The following is a 23,676-nucleotide window of genomic DNA, read 5'->3' as shown; positions in this document are numbered from 1 at the left end:
TTCTAAATTCATTTCACACTATTACTTACAGATTTATGAGGTTTGAATATTTTAACAACCTTATTGAATTTAACTTTAGTTTACTTGGAAAACAAATGTGTGAGCTTAGTACAGTATATGAGCACGTTTTGAGACCTATGTCTATACGTTCTCCTTTTTGCACTTAAGCTATTCTCCTTTATTTAACATAGTTACATGCCTGTATTGTTTTTCAGTGCCAACCACATCACTTTAGAATCAGTAAAAGATGTTCTGTACTTTACTTGCATGTGTTGCTACCTTTCCTCATCCATTGCCAAAACAAGGAAATAATTTTTAAAAATGACATATTGGAACACAATCAAAAATAAAAACATGGTATTTTAAAGAACAATCAAATATAATTGCAGAGAATATACTGTATATACTTTAATAATGAGGTTATATACTAATCACTGAAATGCAAACACCATTTACTGCAAAATTCAGCATGGAATGTACATGGTAGTTGGCCAGAATTAAAATTAAAGTGAATATCAGACAAGAACTGGGAGAAGAATTGGAGGAGAAATGAAATTCGGGTTAATCAACATTGCATAATATGAAATAAAGATGCAGAACCCAAATCTGAACAAGAGCAATAGACTGTAGAGTCTCGTGGGGAGCTGGGGGGAACAGCAGGCTTGCAGAGTGTCTGTAAAGAGCACAGACAGCACACAGTTAATCTCCACTGACAGACAGACTGAAGCACCGGGCTGCAGCCAGAGTGTGAAAGCAGTGATAGTAAAAATTGGCTCATCATTTTGTACAATTATTATCATTATTTGTAGTATTAGTAGTAATTTTGGTGGTCTAGCTTTATGGGAAAGAATATAACGGTTTTTGTTTGGAAATTTGTATTACCTGTACTAAATATGGTCAATTATCAGCTGGAGACTTAATATAATGATGTCTGTGCTAGGTTTGCTCAGACCACATTGTAGGATTTATGAGTAATATGTTATGGATTAGTATTTTTTGCAGCTGCTAAAAAAAAACTTCAAAGTACATGCTCTTTTAGAAAATCTTTCTTCATAATAGACTAGGATATGAGTTTATATGTTTTAATCCCAAAATGATATGTTATTGTAAAGTTATATATTCAGTACTTTATGCAGATTAAAAATAAGAAAATTAATTCTCATTTGCAGCAATGACTGGGAGAGAGGAAGGGAATTTACTGGGACAATGTGAGAGAAAGATCTTGCTTAAGAGTATCACAGCAGTCCACCCAAGATTTGAATCCAAGACATTCCTATTCACAGTCCATAAGTACTGCTCCACACTGTAATGCAGTGTAGGATGTAGGATTCATTCATTAATTTTCAACATCTGTCCAGTCTAATATATGGTCGCTGTGATCCAAATCCTAGTCTGACAGACAAAGGCCTCTAGGCAAGACACACCCTGGATGGAAATTACTTCCATGGCCAGTCCTCAGCAGTGCTCACACACATTCACTTACACATGCATGAGGGACAAGTTACAGATACCAATTAACCAAGACTGTCCGTCTTTCAACTGTGAGAGAACACTAGAACAGCCAGACAAAGCAGCCCAGCAACAGGAAGAATATTCACACAGAAATATAGAAGCAGAAAGATGACAACACCTAGTAGAGTAAATTGAAGTTCAAAACAAAAGGCTTCTTAACCAGTATTCTTCTTGCTGTTGACTATATAAAGATCACAAATGTTTAAATTCTTCATATCAAAGCAAAGAGTAAAAAAGTATTGTTAAGAACCTACTGGTTTTCCAATGGAGAAAGTATAAAAATTTAACCTCAATTGGGCTCTGCAGCATGCTGGATACCAAGAGAAAAATACATGTTGAAAGATGTTCATAATGCCTCTTGGCATGCACAGCATGCAAAGAGAAAAAACAGTAAAATCAAAATGTATATATTCACTGGAAAATAGTGTTTCATCGAGTAACAAACAGTATGCTCATTAATGTGGATATCAGATGAATGATTTTTTTGCAGTATAATTGTCTTTCACTCAAAGTCCTACACTGCTTGTTTATTTAAATCAGGAAGAAGAAGAGGACTTAAAGTTGGAGCATCTTGTCTCCTCATTAAGACCTTTGAAGTGCTGCAGGTGGAGCAAGAAAAATGAGTCTTGTCTCAGGATAAGAAACATAGACTTAAATGCAAGAAAGCACATCCAGCTGTTGCAGTTTCTTTTGAGAAAGGTCTTCTCATATAGCATGTGTATATCATGTGGAACATATACTGTCACTCCTTAGATTATTCTGTATCACTTTAAATTGCGCTCCAAACATATCAAGAAAAACAAAAACACATGAAAGGCTGTGTAGAAAAAAAGTTCTACTTCTGTGATAGCATTTAAACATTAGATCTGTAATCATAATGTTTTCTGTGTCATACAGTATGTGTACTATTTGATCTTTTAAAGTCACTTTGGCATTCTGCCCATCATATGTTTCTTTGTATTCAATTCAGGTTTTAGTACAATAACGTAGCATTTTGGTGCAAATATACAGAAAAGTAAACTGGAACTAGAAGCCAAAATAGCAAATATTTCCACAGCCACTGTGAATTTCCCAGAAGAGCTGATATGACAGACAGCACAGAATATGAGCATGCTGAATGTACACATAAACACCTTGCCCACTTATTGTGACTTTAAGGGCATTTGGCCCATTATGTGTTTCCTTGTGTTTAATTCACACTTTAGTAAAACAATGTAACATTTAGGTGCAAATATACAGAACAGTAAACCAAAATTAGAAGCCAAAATAGCAAATATTTCCACAGCTACCGTATACTTTCCAGGAGAGCTGATATAAGCTGGGATAAAGGTGATCCAGACAGCACAGAATATGAGCATGCTGAATGTAATGAATTTGGCTTCATTGAAGTTATCAGGCAGCTTCCGAGCCAGGAAAGCGAGCACAAAGCACATGGCAGAGAGGAATCCTATGTATCCTAACACAGTCCAGAATGCACCTGCAGATCCCAGGTCACACTCCAGAATGATTCTGTCTTTATAATATTTCATATTTTGCTTTGGAAAAGGAGGAGAAAGAATCAGCCATACAGTGCATATTAAAGCCTGGAGAAGTGTAAAAGAAAGAACACTTAACCGCTGCTGTTTGGGTCCAAACCATTTCATAATGTTACTGCCTGGCAGTGTAGCCCTAAAGGCCATTAACACCACTATTGTTTTCCCCAGAACACAAGAGATGCACAGGACAAATGTGATCCCAAATGCTGTGTGGCGCAACATACAGGACCAGTCAGAGGGCTGGCCAATGAAAGTAAGTGAACAGAGGAAACACAGAGTCAATGAAAAGAGCAGAAGGAAACTCAGTTCAGAGTTATTGGCTTTGACAATGGGAGTGTCTTTATATTTAAAGAAGATCAAAGCGATGACTAAGGTTAAACAAGTCCCAACCAAAGAAAATATACTGAGAAGTATTCCCATGATTTCTCCAAAGGACAGGAATTCAATTGGTTTAAGTACACATTTGTCTCTTCTCTCATTAGACCAGTATTTGGAAGGACACTGGATACATTCATTAGAATCTGCAAGTAAAACACAAAGATGCATAAGATATTTTTATACTGAATTGTTGCTTTTGAATTCAATTACAAATATTTTAAATAAAGCAGTTAGTTTAGTACAGGAAGCATAGAGTCTTATACTCAATGAATGAATTATGCATTTTAATTTCTTTGAAATATCAAATGTCCTGAAGAAGGCTCCCCGGCCGAAACGTTGTGTTCTCTTTCTTCTTTTTTTCAGCATGGAATAAACCTATTACTTGTTCCTTTGCAGCCTACGCATGCTGACGCAGCTACCCACCAGAACTACATTATGCTAATATATTGGTATTTTGTTCTATTTGATGTCATTGAAAATAAGAACACAGGAGCTGATGAGGCAGTCCTGGAATCTTTCCCTTTTACCTGTAGTGTTGCTGATCTCTCCTTCAGCACATCGTATGCAGTCATAGCAACACACAGGCCTTCCTCTCTGAGCTGCCTTTCGAGTGCCTGGGAGACAGCTCTCACTGCACACTGACTCAGGCTTCTGCAAAGTAAAGAGGAGAATAGTTCAATTCAAAAATCAATGGAATTAATTACTTTATTTCAAAATCAGATGAACCAAAATAGAGAAATTAAGCGTTTGTCAGAACATATAATGTAAATAGTAGTATTATAGGACAGAGTAGATACAACTGATTTGCTACATTCTTTCCCTCTTTTGTCCTCATTGTGTCACATTAAACTCCAATTGGCTTCCTATGTCTAGCATAAATCCACAATTTAAATCACAATTCTTTTCACAGCTTACCTGCTCTTGACCACCAGCCCAAACGATCTGAACGTCATCCATGACGAACCGGCGATCTGCTGCCAACGAGCTGTCATAGTGTCCAACAGTCACAAACTGGATAGTGCTCTTGTTAACAAGCTGCCAGTTCACTAATTCATATCTCGCAACTGGATCTCCATTGTCATCAAAAGCAACATTTTCTCCGATTTTGGTTGTAAAATTTACAGTTTTCAGGTTCTCAAGCACCTGCAAAAATGTATATTTTTATATGATCACAAAATGAAATCTCAGAAAATATATACACATTACTGCATTATAAAGAGTGAGCATTACTTTACCTGCCATGGTTCAATGTATGTTGTTTTTTCACAAGTGAAATTAGCAAATATGTCTTCCTCTTTCTTACATTTAAGCAGATTGTGAAGGGAGTATGCAACAGCATATACTGCTTTATATACATTATTGTAATTTCTCATCCCCGATTCATCTGCGTACCCATTTTTTAATACACTTAAATGTTCAGTCCCTGTGCAAGATAGTCTGTCTGTCGTTGCTTCTTCATTCAGAGAACAGTTGAAAACAGTTTCCCAAAACTCATTTAAAAGAGTGTTACCTGGAAAGTGATTAGGATGAACATCTAATAAAAACTCACTTAGCCCTTCTATTTTGTTTTTAATGACAGCAAATCCAATGGATCCACTCAGAAGTTTATAACCTTCTGCAGTGGCAATATTACTGGCAGTAATCCAGGCTTCACTGCCAATCCATTGGTGACCTGTTACATTCTGAAGGGATAATTCTTTTAACAAAACAGTTATGTCTCCTTGATCTAGGAAGGCTACAATAACTTTAGCAGTGCTCCTCTTTATAACATCTATGGTCTTAAGAAATTTCTCTCGGGGATAGGTATCATAAATGGCCTCTGAGTATTCAATACAAATCCCCTCTTTCTGAGCAGCCTGTACAAATGTAGCCATCCCATTATTGCCATAATCATTGTCACTTCTAATAGTCCCAACCCAGGTCCATCCAAAGTGCTTCACAAGCTGAGCCAGGGCTCTGCTTTGATAATAGTCACTGGGGATGGTTCTGAAGAATGAAGGGAATCTCCTTCTATTGCTCAGACACGCACAGGTAGCAAAGTGACTGATCTGTAAAAATTAAGAAATATAAAAGAATCATATTCATTCTTCAATAGATTTCTCAAGAAAATATATTCTGAAAGGAGATTATTATATCAACAATATGAAAGGGGATTTATTCTTTATAGATTCAAGTAACACTTCAACAAGCTGCTGTCTGCTGCACATGGAAAAGAGCAGATGTATTATTACACTTTACGCAAAATTTATCTTAAGACATGATGGTTCAGTTTCTTGCCTTTTTAAAATAGTTCTGCATTAATTTTTGAAATGGAGAGTAGATGCTGTTGTTACTGAAATAAATGAAAAGTTTTCAAAATGTCTCACCACAGGAATGTTAAAAGATGCAACAGTTCCTGCGATTGCAATGCTTGTTGATGATGCAGACTCTCCTATTATAGCTTGAACTGCAGCTGGTCTGGAGCAGGAGGCGTCAGAGAGAGTTTCCTCATTTCCATTCATTAAAGCCAGGGCTGCTCTTACAGAAGAAGGTGAGAAGTCACAAGAATCATAGATCTTATAGCCCAGAGAAATGCCAGGAAGATGATCTGTTCTGTTGTTTATTTCTTCAATGGCAAAAATCATTGTCTGTGCTGACTGAAATTCCCCAAAGTTGAAACTTAGGAAAAATCATGAATTGCTTTGTTAACATAGTTATTTTATAGTTTATAGTTATTTAACATAGCATATATTATTTAAAAGCAAGTTACATTATTTGCTTTGTGACTTCTGTAACATGGATTACTGACTATAAAACAGGGGAAAAACATTTTCTGTATTATTGACATATATTGACATAGGAACAAGTAATAGGTTTATTCCATGCTGAAAAAAGAAGAAATAGAACACAACGTTTCGGCCGTGGAGCCTTCTTCAGGTGTGAGGGCTCTTCAGGTGTGAGAACATATATTGTCAATAATACAGTACTTACAGTTATTTAAATCACAATGTATCTTTTTCAAACAGTTTAAAGATGGTTTCTACCAAAACATTAGCCAACCTTTTACATTCCTGATGCTCTGGTTTGGTTTTAAAGTTGAGTTCTCTCTCCTCTGTCTTGCTGTGGATTGCAAACACTCCCCCAATCACAATATCTCCATCCTTAAAGAAGTCTGGAAAAACACTTTTACCTTGAAGTCTACAAATATTCTGTTTCTCTGATGTCAAAACGCCAACAACCATCATCACTACCGCCGCTCTTAGTGGCATCCTAGACGTCATGAGGACAGCAGCTGATTAGTGCTAGATTACCAGAACACACTGCTTTTATATTGCTCAGCAGCTCTCAGGGGTGGTGAGACACTGAGTGAGGTTCAGACTCTGTTAAGCAGAATTCTCATAGGTGTATTTTTGTAATTTGCTCAAACATATGTAAAATGTTAAAATGGCAGATTGATTTTCAGGTATGTTGTCTTATGTAAAGGACTCACATTAGACCTACTAAGGGCTTTAAAGATTATGTGGGGGATGTAGGTAGTCGGTTAAGTTATGTGAAGCAGCACTTTTGGATGGAGAGAGTTTGTTACCACACTAAACTTTGACTGTTATTTACCGGTTTCTCTAATCCATTTACCTATTGTTGGTTTTACTGTTACTACACATGCATTATATACAGTACGTCCTAAAGGCATTGTGTTTCTGTGCCACTCCTCAGTAATAGTTTCATGAATTCGTATTCAGAGATATACACTGATATCCTTCAAGAACTGGTAAGAATAGAGATGAATCACATCTCCCATTCTCTTTCAATATGCTGTATTAATGTATATCCATACAGACAGATGTCAGCAACAACAAATTGCCAACAAAAGTAGCTCATATTTACTTCATTAGAAGGTGAAGTAATATGAAGACGCTTTTAGTTAGGAATGTCCAGCATTTCACCTCACTGAGTGGTGAAACTCTTCACATTGTTGGCGAACTCTTAGTGGATGAATGCCATCCACCTGTGTGCACTTGAGGTTGTACTGGCCAAGCAAGGCCATTCACATTCATATACAGTAATGTCATGATGTAAGCTATATTTCTTGTTAAACGTAATTGTCTAAACATTAAATGAAGGTGTAGTGAGATAATAATGGAAATCCTGTGAATTAACAGAAAGTAATTGGAGAGAATTTAAAACTATATTATTAATGTGTTTAAGAGTAACATAATTCAACTTAAACCACATCGTATGTCACACATTTGACTTTCAAAATTGGTTTGAATGCACACACCAAAATGGGCTATAATTTTATTTCTTTATATTTGATATATTCAAAATGTTTAGTGTTATAATGAGTTTAATGAACTTTCACCATTCCAAAGACGAAGACCACAGAACAAACCAGAACAAACAAAGCAGCAAATTAAACCTACACAGTGCAGACACCTGCATCTACAACCTACTGTACCAAAACACTCTTAGGAGCCAGGTATATACACACTGTGCCTCAGTAACAGGCTTTTACAATTCATTTGTTTTAGGAGCCTTGATGTTGTTACTGTGGACTTTAGACATTTCTCAACCAAATCTAAAATACAGACAATTATTGCATGATTATTTAATTCACAGTTGCAGATAAAGGCATGAGGATTTTTTACATTCTTCTCATTCAGTATATAGGTCACCCACTTTATAGTGACTTTAAGGGCATTTCACCAAATAAGTGCTTCCTTGTGTTTAATTCATGCTTCAGTAAAACTATGTAACATTTAGGAGCAAAAATACAAAATAGTAAACCAAAATTAGAAGCCAAAATAGCAAATATTTCCACAGCTACTGTGAACTTCCCAGGTGTACTGATATAAGCTGGGATAAAGGTGATCCAGACTGCACAGAATATGAGCATGCTGAATGTAATGAATTTGGCTTCGTTGAAGTTATCAGGCAGCTTCCGAGCCAGGAAAGCGAGCACAAAGCACATGGCAGAGAGGAATCCTATGTATCCTAACACAGTCCAGAATGCACCTGCAGATCCCAGGTCACACTCCAGAATGATTCTGTCTTTATAATATTTCATATTTTTCTTTGGAAAAGGAGGAGAAAGAATCAGCCATACAGTGCATATTAAAGCCTGGAGAAGTGTAAAAGAAAGAACACTTAACCTCTGCTGTTTGGGCCCAAACCATTTCATAATGTTGCTGCCAGGTTGTGTAGCCCTAAAGGCCATTAACACCACTATTGTTTTCCCCAGAACACAAGAGATGCACAGGACAAATGTGATCCCAAATGCTGTGTGGCGCAACATACAGGACCAGTCAGAGGGCTGGCCAATGAAAGTAAGAGAACAGAGGAAACACAGAGTCAATGAAAAGAGCAGAAGGAAACTCAGTTCACAGTTATTGGCTTTAACAATAGGAGTATGTTTAAATTTAAAGAAGATCAAAGCGATGCCTAAGGTTAAACAAGTCCCAACCAAAGAAAATATACTGAGCACTATTCCCATGAGTTCTCCAAAGGACAGGAATTCAATTGGTTTAAGCACACATTTGGTTCTTCTCTTATTTGACCAATATTTCAACGGGCACTGGATACATTCATTAGAATCTGCAAAAAACAAAAAGATGTGTGGGATATTTTATACTGATTTGTTGCTTTTGAATTTGATTACAAAATCTTTTAAATAAAGCAGTTAGCTTAGTACAGGGAGTATAGAGCTCCATACAGTATTCAAGTACTGAATAATGTATTTAAATTTGTTTATTCTGTTGTGTATATATTGGCATTTTATTATTTTTCGTCTCATTGAAACTAAGAACACAGAAGCTGATAATTCAGTTCTGAATTATCTCCCTTTTACCTGTGGTGTTGCTAATCTCTCCTTCAGCACACCGTATGCAGTCATAGCAACACACAGGCCTTCCTCTCTGAACTGCCTTTCGAGTGCCTGGGAGACAGCTCTCACTGCACACTGACTCGGGCTTCTGCAAAGTAATGAGCAGAACAGTTTCAAATCAAAACATGACGGATTTAAACATTGTATTTCAAATTTAGATATAACAAAAATGTAATTAAGCATTTTTCAGTACAAAAACATTATGAATATAATTATAAGACAAGTTACAGATAATGCAATAGTACATTTGCTAAAGTGTAAACTCTTAGGTCATGAGATATCTTAGATGAGCATTGTAAAACCAATTTATTAATTTTAATATAAAATGTTACATTTTGTAGACCCATGGTACAAAAATATCTTATAACAATCTCTTCACTTAAAATGCCTTGCAAAAGTATGCACACCTTTCCAATCATTACCCTTTATTTAAATTACAAATTGTATGTACAAATTTTTTAATACTGTAAATATTTTAATCCAAGCCTAAATACTGGAAATGATTTTTTTTTATAAAAAAAGGTTAACTTCTGCATAAATAACAAAAATCATTAAAATAGATTGATTGTGCAACTATTCAACCTCCCAAAATCACTTTTAGCAAGAACCATAGTTTCAATTCTTGAACGAAATGCATATATAATTCAACAAAATTGGACATAATTGGAATTAGGTAATTTCTTTTTATAATGCACTGTAAGCAAAGACAGTGTTTTTTACAGGGGGTACATGCAGTCCTTTTTCGTAACAATATTAGCAACATTTCTGTCACTTTAGCAGTTATTCATTATGCTAACAAATTTTGGTTTTGTCCACCTTGTGAAATCATGAAAAAGCTATGCAAGCCTACTTAACGTAAATTGCTCCTTTGTTTTTTTTTTCTCTTTTGTGCTCACTGAGTCACATTAAACTCCAATTGGCTTCCTATGTTTAGCATAAGTCCACAGCTGATTCTTTTCACAGCTTACCTGCTCTTGACCACCAGCCCAAACGATCTGAACGTCATCCATGACGAACCGGCGATCTGCTGCCAACGAGCTGTCATAGTGTCCAACAGTCACAAACTGGATAGTGCTCTTGTTAACAAGCTGCCAGTTCACTAATTCATATCTCGCAACTGGATCTCCATTGTCATCAAAAGCAACATTTTCTCCGATTTTGGTTGTAAAATTTACAGTTTTCAGGTTCTCAAGCACCTGCAAAAATGTATATTTTTATATGATCACAAAATGAAATCTCAGAAAATATATACACATTACTGCATTATAAAGAGTGAGCATTACTTTACCTGCCATGGTTCAATGTATGTTGTTTTTTCACAAGTGAAATTAGCAAATATGTCTTCCTCTTTCTTACATTTAAGCAGATTGTGAAGGGAGTATGCAACAGCATATACTGCTTTATATACATTATTGTAATTTCTCATCCCCGATTCATCTGCGTACCCATTTTTTAATACACTTAAATGTTCAGTCCCTGTGCAAGATAGTCTGTCTGTCGTTGCTTCTTCATTCAGAGAACAGTTGAAAACAGTTTCCCAAAACTCATTTAAAAGAGTGTTACCTGGAAAATGAGAAGGATGAACATCTAATAAAAACTCACTTAGCCCTTCTATTTTGTTTTTAATGACAGCAAATCCAATGGATCCACTCAGAAGTTTATAACCTTCTGCAGTGGCAATATTACTGGCAGTAATCCAGGCTTCACTGCCAATCCATTGGTGACCTGTTACATTCTGAAGGGATAATTCTTTTAACAAAACAGTTATGTCTCCTTGATCTAGGAAGGCTACAATAACTTTAGCAGTGCTCCTCTTTATAACATCTATGGTCTTAAGAAATTTCTCTCGGGGATAGGTATCATAAATGGCCTCTGAGTATTCAATACAAATCCCCTCTTTCTGAGCAGCCTGTACAAATGTAGCCATCCCATTATTGCCATAATCATTGTCACTTCTAATAGTCCCAACCCAGGTCCATCCAAAGTGTTTCACAAGCTGAGCCAGGGCTCTGCTCTGATAATAGTCACTGGGGATGGTTCTGAAGAATGATGGAAATCTTCTTCTATTGCTCAGACATGCACAGGTAGCAAAATGACTGATCTGTAAAAGTTCAAAAATAGAACATGATTTCTGAAAAGATTCCATTAATGACTCAAATAACACAGTTAAAATGTTGTACATTAAATTGAGCATTAAATTGATTTTATTTTACAGAATCTAAAATTAATTTTAAGATATTTTTTACCTTTTAAAATGCCTACTTTGATATTGGAAATTGATTTTGATATTGCTATTACAAAAAAATTAAAGTGAAGGAGACGTTTTCAAAATTTCTCACCACAGGTATATGAAAAGCTGCAAAAACTTCTGAGATTGCAATGCTTGTTGATGATGTAGACTCTCCTAGTATAGCTTGTGCTGCAGCTGGTCTGGAGCAGGAGGTGTTAGAAGATTCTTCATATCCGTTCATCAGAGCCATGGCTGCTCTTACAGAAGAAGGTGAGGAGTCACAAGAATCAAAAATCCTATATCCCAGAGACACACCGGGAAGAAGATCCGTTCTGTTGTTGATTTCTTCAATGGCAAAGATCATTGTTTGTGCTGACTGAAATTCTCCCAAGTTTATCCTAGGACAAAATCATATTGAACTTTGTTACAGTTTATTTTAATGCACATTAATTATAATAATACAAAACAGCATGTACTGTTTAAAAAGCAAACTACATTCTTTGTTTTTCTGACCTTGTTTAAAGGGATATAATCCTATGGGGGGGGGGATTATTTAAAAGTGCAGCATACTATGAAAAATAAGCAATTATTATTATTTAAAGGCTAACGTCTTTATCAAAGCAATGTAAAGACATTTTCTAACAGAACATTAGCTAACCTTTTGCATGCTCGACGCTCTGGTTTGGTTTTAAAGTTGAGTTCTGTCTCCTCAGTCTTGCTGTGGATTGAAAACACTCCCCCAATCACAATATCTCCGTCTTTAAAGAAGTCTGGAAAAACACTTGTACCTTGAAGTCTACAAATATTCTGTTTCTCTGATGTCAAAACGCCAAAAACCATCATCACTACCGTTGCTCTTAGTGGCATCCTAGACGTCATGAGGACAGCAGCTGATTAGTGCTAGATTACCAGAACACACTGCTTTTATATTGCTCAGCAGCTCTCAGGGGTGGTGAGACACTGAGTGAGGTTCAGACGCTGTTAAGCAGAATTCTCAAAGATTTGATGCTTTAATTTGCGGTTTAATTTATTTGTGTCATGTCTACTATAAAGGGCTCCATATTAGACTTAATAGGGTCCTTAGAGATTATGTGAGGAATGTGGGTGTGTGGTTACTGTAAGATACTGTATGTGAAGCAGCACTTTAGTATTAGGAGAGTTTGTAACCACACTGACCTGTGTCACAGCTCCATTCATTTACAAAGCTAGTAACACTTATGTCTACAACTAAGAGTTTTAGCACATCTAAATCTGTTATTAATAAGTATTTATTATTAACTGGTTTCTTTAATTCATTTACCTTTAGCAGTTACATACTGCATGCATTGCATTTCTCCTAAAGACATTGTGTTTCTGTGGTAGGAAAATTGTGTTCCACTTCTTTTCTGATAGTTTTATTAATTCGTATTCAGAAAAATAATATGCTTAAAAATTGTAACATTACAGATTTTCTGTCTCTTGCAGTACTCTGTATTAAATTCATAAAGACATAATTCAGTTGCAGCAGAGTTGCAACAAAAGCAACTCAAATGTGTGGCTCGCCCTGAGTGCTGCCCCATACTTCAGCTGCCCTTATCTATGCCATTTGACCAACTATAACTTGAGGCAGCCTACATTGCCCAGAACCCGAGGGCTCATCTTAATGTTCCCCTTCTCTGCATTGCTTTCCATGGGCTGTCTAAGTGTTTACATTTCTGACCCTTTTTCTCTTTCTTTCTAGGGCCACCTTCCGAAATCCCAGCAGATCCTTCTTTTTTTCCAGGATGCCAAACCCCTGGGCTCCTTCTGGGAGCTGTGACCGGGACTGTTCTGTCTGGCCGCATCTGGGGAAAGCAGAAAGTTTGGGGATGGGTCAAGAATCCAGGGCTCAATCTCTGCAGATGCCTCTATTAGTCTGGTCCATCAAGTGCCGGGGAGTTGTGTTTGGCCTGAGTCACCTTTCAGCGTCCTGGCAGAGCCTTATTGATCCCTGACTCCAGTTGTCTCGGGCTCCATCTGGGAGCTCTCCTCATGGCTGTTCTGTCCTGGGGATTCCAGCTGTAGAGAGCTAGCCGGGGGAGGGGTACATTGGGGACCCATAAACAGCAGACAGATCCACTGGATTTGGTCCAAAGGGCCCCTGGGTATCCGGCGGCAACCATGTCCGGGCACGTCCGTCAGAGGGATGCCTCCCTGGAAACTGAGTTGACAGCACACACCTGGTCTGGTCTCGGGAGGAGACCCCCCATTAAGGGCATGCGCCTTGAATTAGCCGGCTCCTGGGCCAACTGACTGGACCACTGTGCTTCGAGTTTCCTGCCCAGCCTGAAGGCCAGACCCTCTACACTGGGAAGCTCACTGGATGAAGCACAGCCGTGGACATCCATGGCTGGTTTTTTACACCTTGTTTTTCCTTTGTTGTCCAATTTCAACCAGTATCCACTTAATCAATTTCCAAGCCTTTCACTCTCCTTCCAGTCTGTGGAGCCCAATCCCGAGCTCGTCGGCTCTCTTCGGGCATCTCCACCCCTCTCCAATGCCCTGCACTTGGGTTCTGACCAATCACACCGCTGGCTGTACCTTGTGTCTCATGCATAGCTGTGAACATAACGGTGTTTCCTTCAATTCACTAGAGGTGTATTTACATGGTTTCCAAGATGTGCAATATGTTCATCTCACTAAGTGCTGAAACTTTTTGCATTGTTATTGAGCTCTTCTCTCTGTTATTGAGATGAATTCCTGTCCACCTGGCTTCCAAGGGCTGCTGTGTGCATCTGGGAGTGTAGTGGCAGAGCGAGGCAATCCAAGTCAGACCACACCCACATAATGTCAAAATGTAATCTAGTTTTTCATACTAAATGTAATTCTCAAAACATTGAATTAAAATACAGTGAAATAATAATGAAAATTCTATTATCAGAAAATGAAAGGAGAGAATTTAAAACTGTACTGTATTTGGGAGTAATAATGTTATGATGTGGCTTAAACCTGCTGGACAGGCTGAGGAATCGAAGTTCTTGATCCCAGTGAATCCAAGAGGAGAAACAGGAGACTTGAGACTTGATGCAACTAACAGGACAGAGCAGGACTGGATAGCTGTGTGGCCAAGCAAGGCTCGAGAGTTGGAGTTCGGCACGATGTCACTAGTCTGTTATAATTCTGAGCTGAACTGGGGACAGGTGACAGGTGGGGAGATGGTTGGTAGCACATTTTGGAATCTAGACAAGCAGACATGCTGAATCAGACTAGTAACCCTTCTCTTGGTGGGCAGTATGAGCTATGGGCACTACTCTGGTGGAGAAGGAAGTTCAATGACAGACAACTGGACTGGAGGCAGGTCAGGTTTTAAACACCCAGGAGTTAATGGGATGACTACCCGTTAACTGTGGGCAGGTAATTGGGACAACCCGCCTGCATGAATCCCCTTGGCACCAGGAGATGTCCGACTCCCCTTGCAAATGCAGACAGTTATCATGAAAACTGAGGGCAGTGAGCTCTGGCTTGCCCGGACATAACAAATGTACAGGTATTTCAAGTATAAAACACGGACATGTAATGGATGATATTTCAACAATTAGTTTGAATGCACGTACAAAAAAAATGCTATAATATTTCATGATTATTAGTGTTATGATGAGTTTGATTCACTTTCATCATACCAAAGAAGAAAGCCACAGAACCAACCAAAGCAGCAAATTACGCCTATTAATTACAGACACATGCACCCACAACCTACTCAGCACTCTGAGGAGCCAAGCATAAAGACACTGTGCCTTCAGTAACAGGCTTTTATAATTCTAATATGCAGGAGCCTTGATGTTTTTTAAAGCTTTAGTCATTTCTAAAGATTCAATTTATACTGAAAAACAATTAAGTACACACATAATGATTGAGTATTAAATTTAACAGTATATCTAGATAAAGGCACGAGGAGATTTAACATTCTTCTCCTATACAGTTCACCTACAGTACTTATAGTGATTTTGAGGGCATTTGACCCAGTAAATGTTTCCTTGTGTTTAATTCATGCTTCAGTAAAATAATGTAACATTTGGGTGCAAATATACAGAACAGTAAACCAAAATTAGAAGCCAAAATAGCAAATATTTCCACAGCTACCGTGAACTTCCCAGGGGAGCTGATATAAGCTGGGATAAAGGTGATCCAGACAGCACAGAATATGAGCATGCTGAATGTAATGAATTTGGCTTCATTGAAGTTATCAGGTAGATTTCGAGCCAGGAAAGCGAGCACAAAGCACATGGCAGAGAGGAATCCTATATACCCTAACACAGCCCAGAATGCACCTGCAGATCCCAGGTCACACTCCAGAATGATTCTGTCTTTATAATATTTCATATTTTGCTTTGGAAAAGGAGGAGAAAGAGTCAGCCATATGGTGCATATTAAAGCCTGGAGAACTGTAAAAGAAAGAACACTTAACCGCTGCTGTGTGGGTCCAAACCATTTCATAATGTTACTGCCTGGCAGTGTAGCCCTAAAGGCCATTAACACCACTATTGTTTTCCCCAGAACACAAGAGATGCACAGGACAAATGTGATCCCAAATGCTGTGTGGCGCAACATACAGGACCAGTCAGAGGGCTGGCCAATGAAAGTAAGTGAACAGAGGAAACACAGAGTCAATGAAAAGAGCAGAAGGAAACTCAGTTCAGAGTTATTGGCTTTAACAATAGGAGTATGTTTAAATTTAAAGAAGATCAAAGCGACGCCTACAGTTAAACAAGCACCAGCCAAAGAAAATATGCTGAGCACTATTCCCATGATTTCTCCAAAGGACAGGAATTCAGTTGGTTTAAGTACACATTTGTCTCTTCTCTCATTAGACCAGTATTTGGAAAGACACTGGATACATTCATTAGAATCTGCAAATTAAACACAAAGATATGCAAATGATATTTTATTGTGATTTTGGCTTTGACATTTGTTTTAAGTATTTTTTAATGGAAAGCATAGATCTACATATTTTATCATGAATTATGTAATTGACTTTTTTGACATGTTGCAAATATATTAATTTTCTATTCTATGTGGTGTCATTGAAGCAGTTAGCAGTTGTTAATTTAGTCCTGAATTTAGTCTCTCCCATTTACCTGTAGTGTTGCTGATCTCTCCGTCAGCACATCGTATGCAGTCATAGCAACACACAGGCCTTCCTCTCTGAGCTGCCTTTCGAGTGCCTGGGATACAGCTCTCACTGCACACTGACTCAGGCTTCTGCAGGGTAGAAAGAAGAGTTTCAGTAGAACAGATTAAACTCAAAACTCAAAAGGGATTAATCACTTTAATAATTATACATAGTATAATTATATACTATGCATAACATAGTATAATTATAGGACAGAGTAGATACAACTGATTTGCTACATTCTTTTCCTCTTTTGTGCTCATTGTATCACATTAATGCCAATTGGCTTCCTATTTCTAGCATAAAACTATTCTCTTCACATCTTACCTGGTCTTGACCACCAGCCCAAATGATGTGAACGTCATCCATGACGAACCGGCGATCTGCTGCCAACGAGCTGTCATAGCGTCCAACAGTCACAAACTGGATAGTGCTCTCGTTAACAAGCTGCCAGTTCACTACTTCATATCTCGCAACTGGATCTCCATTGTCATCAAAAGCAACACTTTCTCCGATTTTGGTTGTAAAATTTACAGTTTTCAGGTTCTCAAGCACCTGCAAAAATGTATATTTTTATATAATCTCAAAATGAAATCTCAGAAAATATATACACATTACTGCATTATGAAGAGTGAACATTACTTTACCTGCCATGGTTCAAAGTATGTTGTTTTTGCACAAGTAAAATTAGCAAACATGTCTTCCTCTTTCTTACATTTAAACAGGTTGTGAAGGGAATATGCAACAGCATATACTGCTTTATATACATTATTGTAATTTCTCATCCCCGATTCATCTGCGTACCCATTTCTTAATACATTTAAATGTTCAGACCCTGTGCAAGATTGTCTGCCTGTCGAGGTTTCTTCATTCAGAGAACAATTAAATGCAATTTCCCAAAACTCATTTAAAAGAGTGTTACCTGGAAAATGAGAAGGATGAACATCTAATAAAAACTCACTTAGCCCTTCTATTTTGTTTTTAATGACAGCAAATCCAATGGATCCACTCAGAAGTTTATAACCTTCTGCAGTGGCAATATTACTGGCAGTAATCCAGGCTTCACTGCCAATCCATTGGTGACCAGTTACATTCTGAAGGGATAATTCTTTTAACAAAACAGTTATGCTTCCTTGATCTAGGAAGGCTACAATAACTTTAGCAGTGCTCTTCTTTATAATATCTATGGTTTTAAGAAATTTCTCTCTGGGATAGGTATCATAGATGGCTTCAGAGTATGCAATACAGATCCCCTCTTTCTGAGCAGCCTGTACAAATGTAGCCATCCCATTGTTGCCATAGTCATCATCACTTCTAATAGTCCCAACCCAGGTCCATCCAAAGTGTTTCACGAGCTGAGCCAGGGCTCTGCTTTGATAATAGTCACTGGGGATGGTTCTGAAGAATGAAGGGAATCGTCTTCGATTGCTCAGACATGCACAGGTAGCAAAGTGACTAATCTGAAAAATTTAAAAGAGTACCCTAATAATTTTATAGAATTTATCATGATGATATATTCTGAATGTAGTTAATTACATTCCCAAGATGAAGGAAAGTGTGCTCTATAAAGAATCAGGTAACACATTGTTGTTGTAATTATTGGTGTATATGGAAATAAGCAGATGAATTTAATATTTCTGAATCTATATTAATATAATTATCATTAACCTTATAATTAAGACTGCACCAATTACTTTTGTATGTTTTCAAAGATTGCTACAGTGGTATTGGAAATGGATTGTAGATACTATGGTTATACAAATTAATGATAAGAGATGTTTTCTTACCACAGGTATGTTAAAAGCTGAAACAACATCTGACATTGCAATGCTTGTTGATGATGTAGACTCTCCTATTATAGCTTGAACTGCAGCTGGTCTGGAGCAGGAGGTGTCAGAGAGAGTTTCTTCATTTCCATTCATTAAAGCCATGGCTGCTCTTATAGCAAAATGTATGGAGCCACATGTGTCATAGATCTTATATCCCAAAGACACTCCAGGAAGAAGATCTGTTCTGTTATTTATTTCTTCAATGGCAAATATCATTGCCTGTGCCGACTGAAATTCTCCCAGGTTTAAACTAGGAAAAAATCATGATGAGATGTATTGATTTAGTTCATTTTTATACACATTAAATATGATTCAATTAGCACCCATAAAACGATGAAATATATGCCAAGTGTATTACTAATAATAAGCTATTTTTCATGATTTACTGTAAATGCTTCTATGTCTGTACAAAGGTAATTCAAATATATTTTCTAATAAACTTTTAGCTAACCTTTTGCATGATCCACACTCTGGTTTGGTTTTAAACTTGAGTTCTTCCTCCTCTGCCTTGTTGTGGATTGTAAACACTCCCCCAATCATGATATTTCCTTCATTAAATAAATCTGGAAAAACATCTCTACCTTGAAGTCTGCAAATAGACTGTTTCTCTGATGTCAAATCAATAACAATCATCACTACTGCTGCTCTTAGTAGCATCATAGAAGTCATGAGGACAGCAGCTGATTAGATATACATAGCAAAATATGGTGTTTATATATTATGTATGCGGCTCTCAGGGGTGGAGATATACTGAGTGACTCAGAATTCTCAAACATTTGATTTAATTTGCTAACAAAAACTAGTAATGACAAATTAATTTGCATGAGTCTTGTCTAGTGTGAAGTGCTCAGATTAGATTTACAAAAGACCTTAGAGATTATGTGAGGGGAAGATTGGTGGGTGTTTACATTATGACACTCGTGACACAGCTCCTTTCAATTACAAAGCTAGTACAAGTAGCACTTATGTCTGGTAGTACATGTTTTATATATTTCCTAAAGGCATTGTGTTTCTGTGGTATGATGTGCCACTCCCCTGGTCATAGTTTCATTAATTCATATTTAGAAATATGCCGTGATACGGTTCAACAAAGGGTAACATTACAGATGTATCAGGTCTCCCAGTCTCTTACGGTAAACTGCATTAAATTCACACAGAAGCTAAGCAGGTGTGAGCCTGGCTAGCAGCTCTGAAAGCTAAGGTTGCTGCAACAGAGCTGCAACAAAAGCAACTCATTTTTACTTAACTTCAGTAGAGGTGTATGAAGTGCTTTCAATGACGAATGTGCAATAGTTTGTCTCACTGAGAGGGTAAAAATTCTTCACATTGGTTTAAGCTAGTTCACCTTAGCAGATGAATCCCTGTTCAGATGACTTCCAGGGACAGCTGTATGCACCTGGGATTGCTGTGGCAGTGTGTGGCCATTCACCTCAATCCAAAACCGCTCCTAGTCCATGGAATAGCCAATCTGTGGATCCAAGAGATTGTCCAGAAACTGAAGAAACAGGGGTTAAAACTCACCTATTATTTTTTAGCTCACCTTCTGTTTCATTTCTGTAATTCCAGACTGTTCAATCAGACCATCACGTGATGAATTAGACTTGATCATCCCCCTGAAGGAAGTACCTCAGTTTTTTCACTTGCATCTAACAAACATGTTGTAATTTGAATATTTTTTAATTAAAAAAGTTACAAACTGAATCCACTCTTTTAAAGCTGCAAATAAAACATTTGATCCCAACATGTATAGATTTAAATAGGTTACCTAAAATTGGCTGTAACAGGAGAAATAAAGTCCAGCACAACTTTTTCTCGAAAAGAGTAGGGGTGTAACCCCGGTGTCCTGGCCAAATTTCCCATTGGCCCTTACCAATCATGACCTCCTAATAATCCCCATCTATGAATTGGCTTCATTACTCTGCTCTCCTCCCCACTGAGCTGATGTGTGGTGAGCGTTCAGGTGCACTATGGCTGCCCTCGCATCATCCAGGTGGATGCTGCACATTGGTGGTGGCGGAGGGGAGTCCCCATTACCTGTGAAGCGCTTTGAGTGGAGTGTCCAGAAAAGCACTATATAAGTGTAAGCAATTATTATTAATTATTATTATTAAGGTGACTATTTTTCTTCAATAAACCATATGCTTATGTTATTAGACTAATGTTTGAATTACTAGCAGTATTTCCAAAATTAAACAAGCTTTTAATAACTTAACTTTATCTATTTTAAAATTTATTTTGTTATACTCTTAAAACATCATCCTAATAATGTAAACATAATGAATAGCAAAACACAGACATTGCTTATTTACGTTTTAATTTAATGATACAACAGACTGTCGCAGATCGATATGCCTAAATGCTTGAATATGAAATATTTTTTAAAAACATTGTATATCAGCATTCAACATGTACAAGATATTACATAGAATCTATGATTAACGTTGATTCATAGTTTTTTAATGATGATTTTATGAGGAACAGCTTTTAATAAAATGAAACTGAATTTTGTAAACCCGATATTAATCATATTTCATAGGCATACTGTACAGTGAATTCATTTTATTTGTGTTCATTTTTGCTTTGTCTACATATCTCTCCTATAGAGATGGTGTGAGCATTTTCCCTATGTTTCCATGTTTCCATGTATTCAATTCAGGCTTTAGCAGTGAATGCAAAAGTAAATGATGAGTCGTTCTGCTTTTCAGTTTCCAAGTGTTAATTGTAGTTTCCAAATACCGTCTTCTTTGATACCAAGGGGGGAACTGCTCAGAAACATGGTGCACAATGTTTCCTTGTGCACAAAATTTGTTCAGCTGTGAAGCAACAGAAGCTGGATTAAAAACTGAACAGAATTACTAAAACAAGACTAACAGCTGTGCCAGGATAAATACTCAAAACTACCTCAGGCTCCTATTGATGGACAGGTAAGACTCTGTTTAGACCAGAGGTCAATCAAGCTCTTTAATCTGACACAAACTGGAAAAAAAATTCAAATTAACAACTGATCCACACACATTATATTTTTATACCGTATTAATGACAACAATAAGAGTGGTTACGCCAAGATGAAATCGTAGTAGTTGGAGTGATGACAAAGATAAAACAGGTGAGTCAATAATGAGACTAAGAAATGATCATTTTTATTCTCTAAGAGATGATTATTAAGAGGTGATTAAGAGATGATGTAACACAAATATGAGCCCTTATGTATTCTAGCAAAAACCCTGTTGTGGGAAAACCTTCATCCAAGGAGCAGGACACAGTCTTGCGTGGATTCAGTTGTTTTATTGAGCTCAATAATGACATCAACGCGCGTTGGGTCTGCCCCGCAGGACAGACCAACCGCAAGGGTTTCCCAGCTCTTATATACAGTACGATCTCAGGAAGATGTTTTGTTTCACAGCTTCATGTGTATTCGTCTTGCCCTTTGATATGTAGCATGAGTTGACCAGTTGGTCCTGTCTCAAGTCCTGTCCTTTGATGTGTACCTGTCCTTTGATATGTAACATGAGTTGACCTGCTAAGTCCTGTCCCAAGTCTTGTCCTTTGATGTGTAGCTGTAATTGTTGGAGCTACTTAAGATATGTTAAAACAGCCGACATATTACACAATGCGCCTGAACCAACACTGTAGTGTTGAATACAGATAAATTATATATATATATTTTCCATCAATAATATATATAAGTGTTTTTCTACTTCAAACCCGCACTGCCTATGACCTCTGACCCTTCCTAGAGGTCACAGGCAGAATCTTATAACTTCTTACAAACTTCAAAAAGGGCGATGATTATTCTGAACCATATATAACATGACATATGTGACATATCAAAAAAGTCATTGCCCATGGAAGGTGGGGGATAGCACAGGGCAGTGGGAAACCCTCTGGAGAAATAACTGGCAGGCTGTGGGTCCGAGTCCCTATTTTTTTGTGAAATGCGGCTATTGTGTCCTAGGACTGTGATTTTTTAAACACTGCTTTGGCTTCATTTGATAATATTTTAAATAACAATCTTTATTTTCAGTACGTGCAGTGGTCAAGTCATTGTACTGTTGCACTTCCACCCACCTCATACAAACTTTTGTTTTTACTGCACCCCCATTTAAAATGCAGACTAACACTGATACAATCTGAGCTCATCACATTAGGTGTAGAGTAAGGTATACAATATTGACTTTGCGTGTGTGCTGATTCTTAAATGAAAGAGAAGTGTGTGCAACCTTTTAGAACAGAAATCCAGATAAAGTTTGATCCCTCCACAATTGTATGATTTATTATTATTTACTAAACATTATCATCTTTTTAGTATTATCCTCAGCAGTGTTTTGGATTTATTTTTTCGATGATCACTTTTACTCACATTTTAAGACAGAAGACGTCATGCAGATAAAGTAAGGAAACCGGTTAATGAGCATTAGGTGATATAAAATAAAGATCCAGAATCCATATCTGAGCCAAAGTAATGCGGTGTAGGCATTCACATGGGAATGTGATGAATGGTTAGCCTGCAGAGTGCCTGTAAAGAGTACAATTGACAATCCGTTAATCTTTTCTCAATCCGTTTTGTCAATAATGTTTTTTATCATTAAATTATTTTGGTGACAGAGGAGCACAGATTTGATAAAGCTTAACTTAGATTAGCACCACAGTCTCACAGGTCTAGTGTCCTAGGTTCAAATCTGTGAATTTGTGGAGTCTGCATGTTCCACATAAAACATGTAGGGTAGTTTTGCTAATAACTGGTGACTCTAAATGACCTCTTTCTGGGGTTGTACTGGGGGATTTCATACTTGTGAGTGTTGTTCCCAGTACAATTAATACTGGTTAGGGACTGTAGAGAAATAGAAATGATCGGATGGGCTAAACGGCCTTCGCTCATCTTTGATCTGCCTGAAAATAGTTCAGCGTAGTGTTTTGTCTCTGAAAACAGGGAAATCAATCATTTTTTCATAAATGCTTTTAATTATTTAACAAAGCGTTTCTGTTAACACCAACATTTTATTTTTTAATATAATTATTCTTGCTGCCTTTCCTCAAACACAGTCAAAGATCTCCATGTTTGTAAAATATATAGAAATACATGCACAGACTTTAATTCTAATAGCACGGCAGTTGTTTATTCTTATTTTTCACTTCATTACTTACATAGAGATTTAGATCTCTATGGGACTTCAGAAAACAACACTTTTGATGTTTTCTTGTAG

The 23,676-nt window shown here is 37.3% G+C and overlaps 3 protein-coding genes across 3 annotated transcripts; all 3 read right to left on the bottom strand.

Moving 5' to 3' along the window:
- Positions 1 to 2,654: 2,654 nt before the first annotated feature.
- On the bottom strand, positions 2,655 to 6,064 carry LOC148837030 (extracellular calcium-sensing receptor-like). The gene is made up of 6 exons (XM_088914251.1): positions 5,792 to 6,064; positions 4,975 to 5,473; positions 4,661 to 4,935; positions 4,341 to 4,568; positions 3,953 to 4,076; positions 2,655 to 3,568 (listed from the first exon to the last, which is right to left on the bottom strand). Exons 1-6 carry the CDS (start codon positions 6,047 to 6,049, stop codon positions 2,655 to 2,657), a joined length of 2,298 nt encoding a protein of 765 aa, XP_088770377.1. The 5' UTR covers positions 6,050 to 6,064.
- Positions 6,065 to 8,082: 2,018 nt separating this feature from the next.
- LOC148837029 (extracellular calcium-sensing receptor-like) lies at positions 8,083 to 13,881 on the bottom strand. Its single transcript, XM_088914250.1, has 7 exons — positions 13,714 to 13,881; positions 13,215 to 13,338; positions 12,174 to 12,330; positions 11,625 to 11,913; positions 10,254 to 10,481; positions 9,250 to 9,373; positions 8,083 to 8,996 (listed from the first exon to the last, which is right to left on the bottom strand). The coding sequence occupies exons 1-7, from the start codon at positions 13,879 to 13,881 to the stop codon at positions 8,083 to 8,085; spliced, it is 2,004 nt and encodes a 667-aa protein (XP_088770376.1).
- Positions 13,882 to 15,466: 1,585 nt separating this feature from the next.
- Positions 15,467 to 19,129, bottom strand: LOC148837028 (extracellular calcium-sensing receptor-like). Its single transcript, XM_088913475.1, has 6 exons — positions 18,924 to 19,129; positions 18,431 to 18,722; positions 17,291 to 18,103; positions 16,971 to 17,198; positions 16,609 to 16,732; positions 15,467 to 16,380 (listed from the first exon to the last, which is right to left on the bottom strand). Exons 1-6 carry the CDS (start codon positions 19,127 to 19,129, stop codon positions 15,467 to 15,469), a joined length of 2,577 nt encoding a protein of 858 aa, XP_088769601.1.
- Positions 19,130 to 23,676: the final 4,547 nt, after the last annotated feature.

Source organism: Atractosteus spatula, chromosome 4 (assembly GCF_055471065.1).
Source record: "Atractosteus spatula isolate fAtrSpa1 chromosome 4, fAtrSpa1.hap1, whole genome shotgun sequence".
NCBI classification, from domain to species: Eukaryota; Metazoa; Chordata; class Actinopteri; order Semionotiformes; family Lepisosteidae; genus Atractosteus; species Atractosteus spatula.
This window is presented reverse-complemented; position numbering and strand designations above follow the sequence as displayed.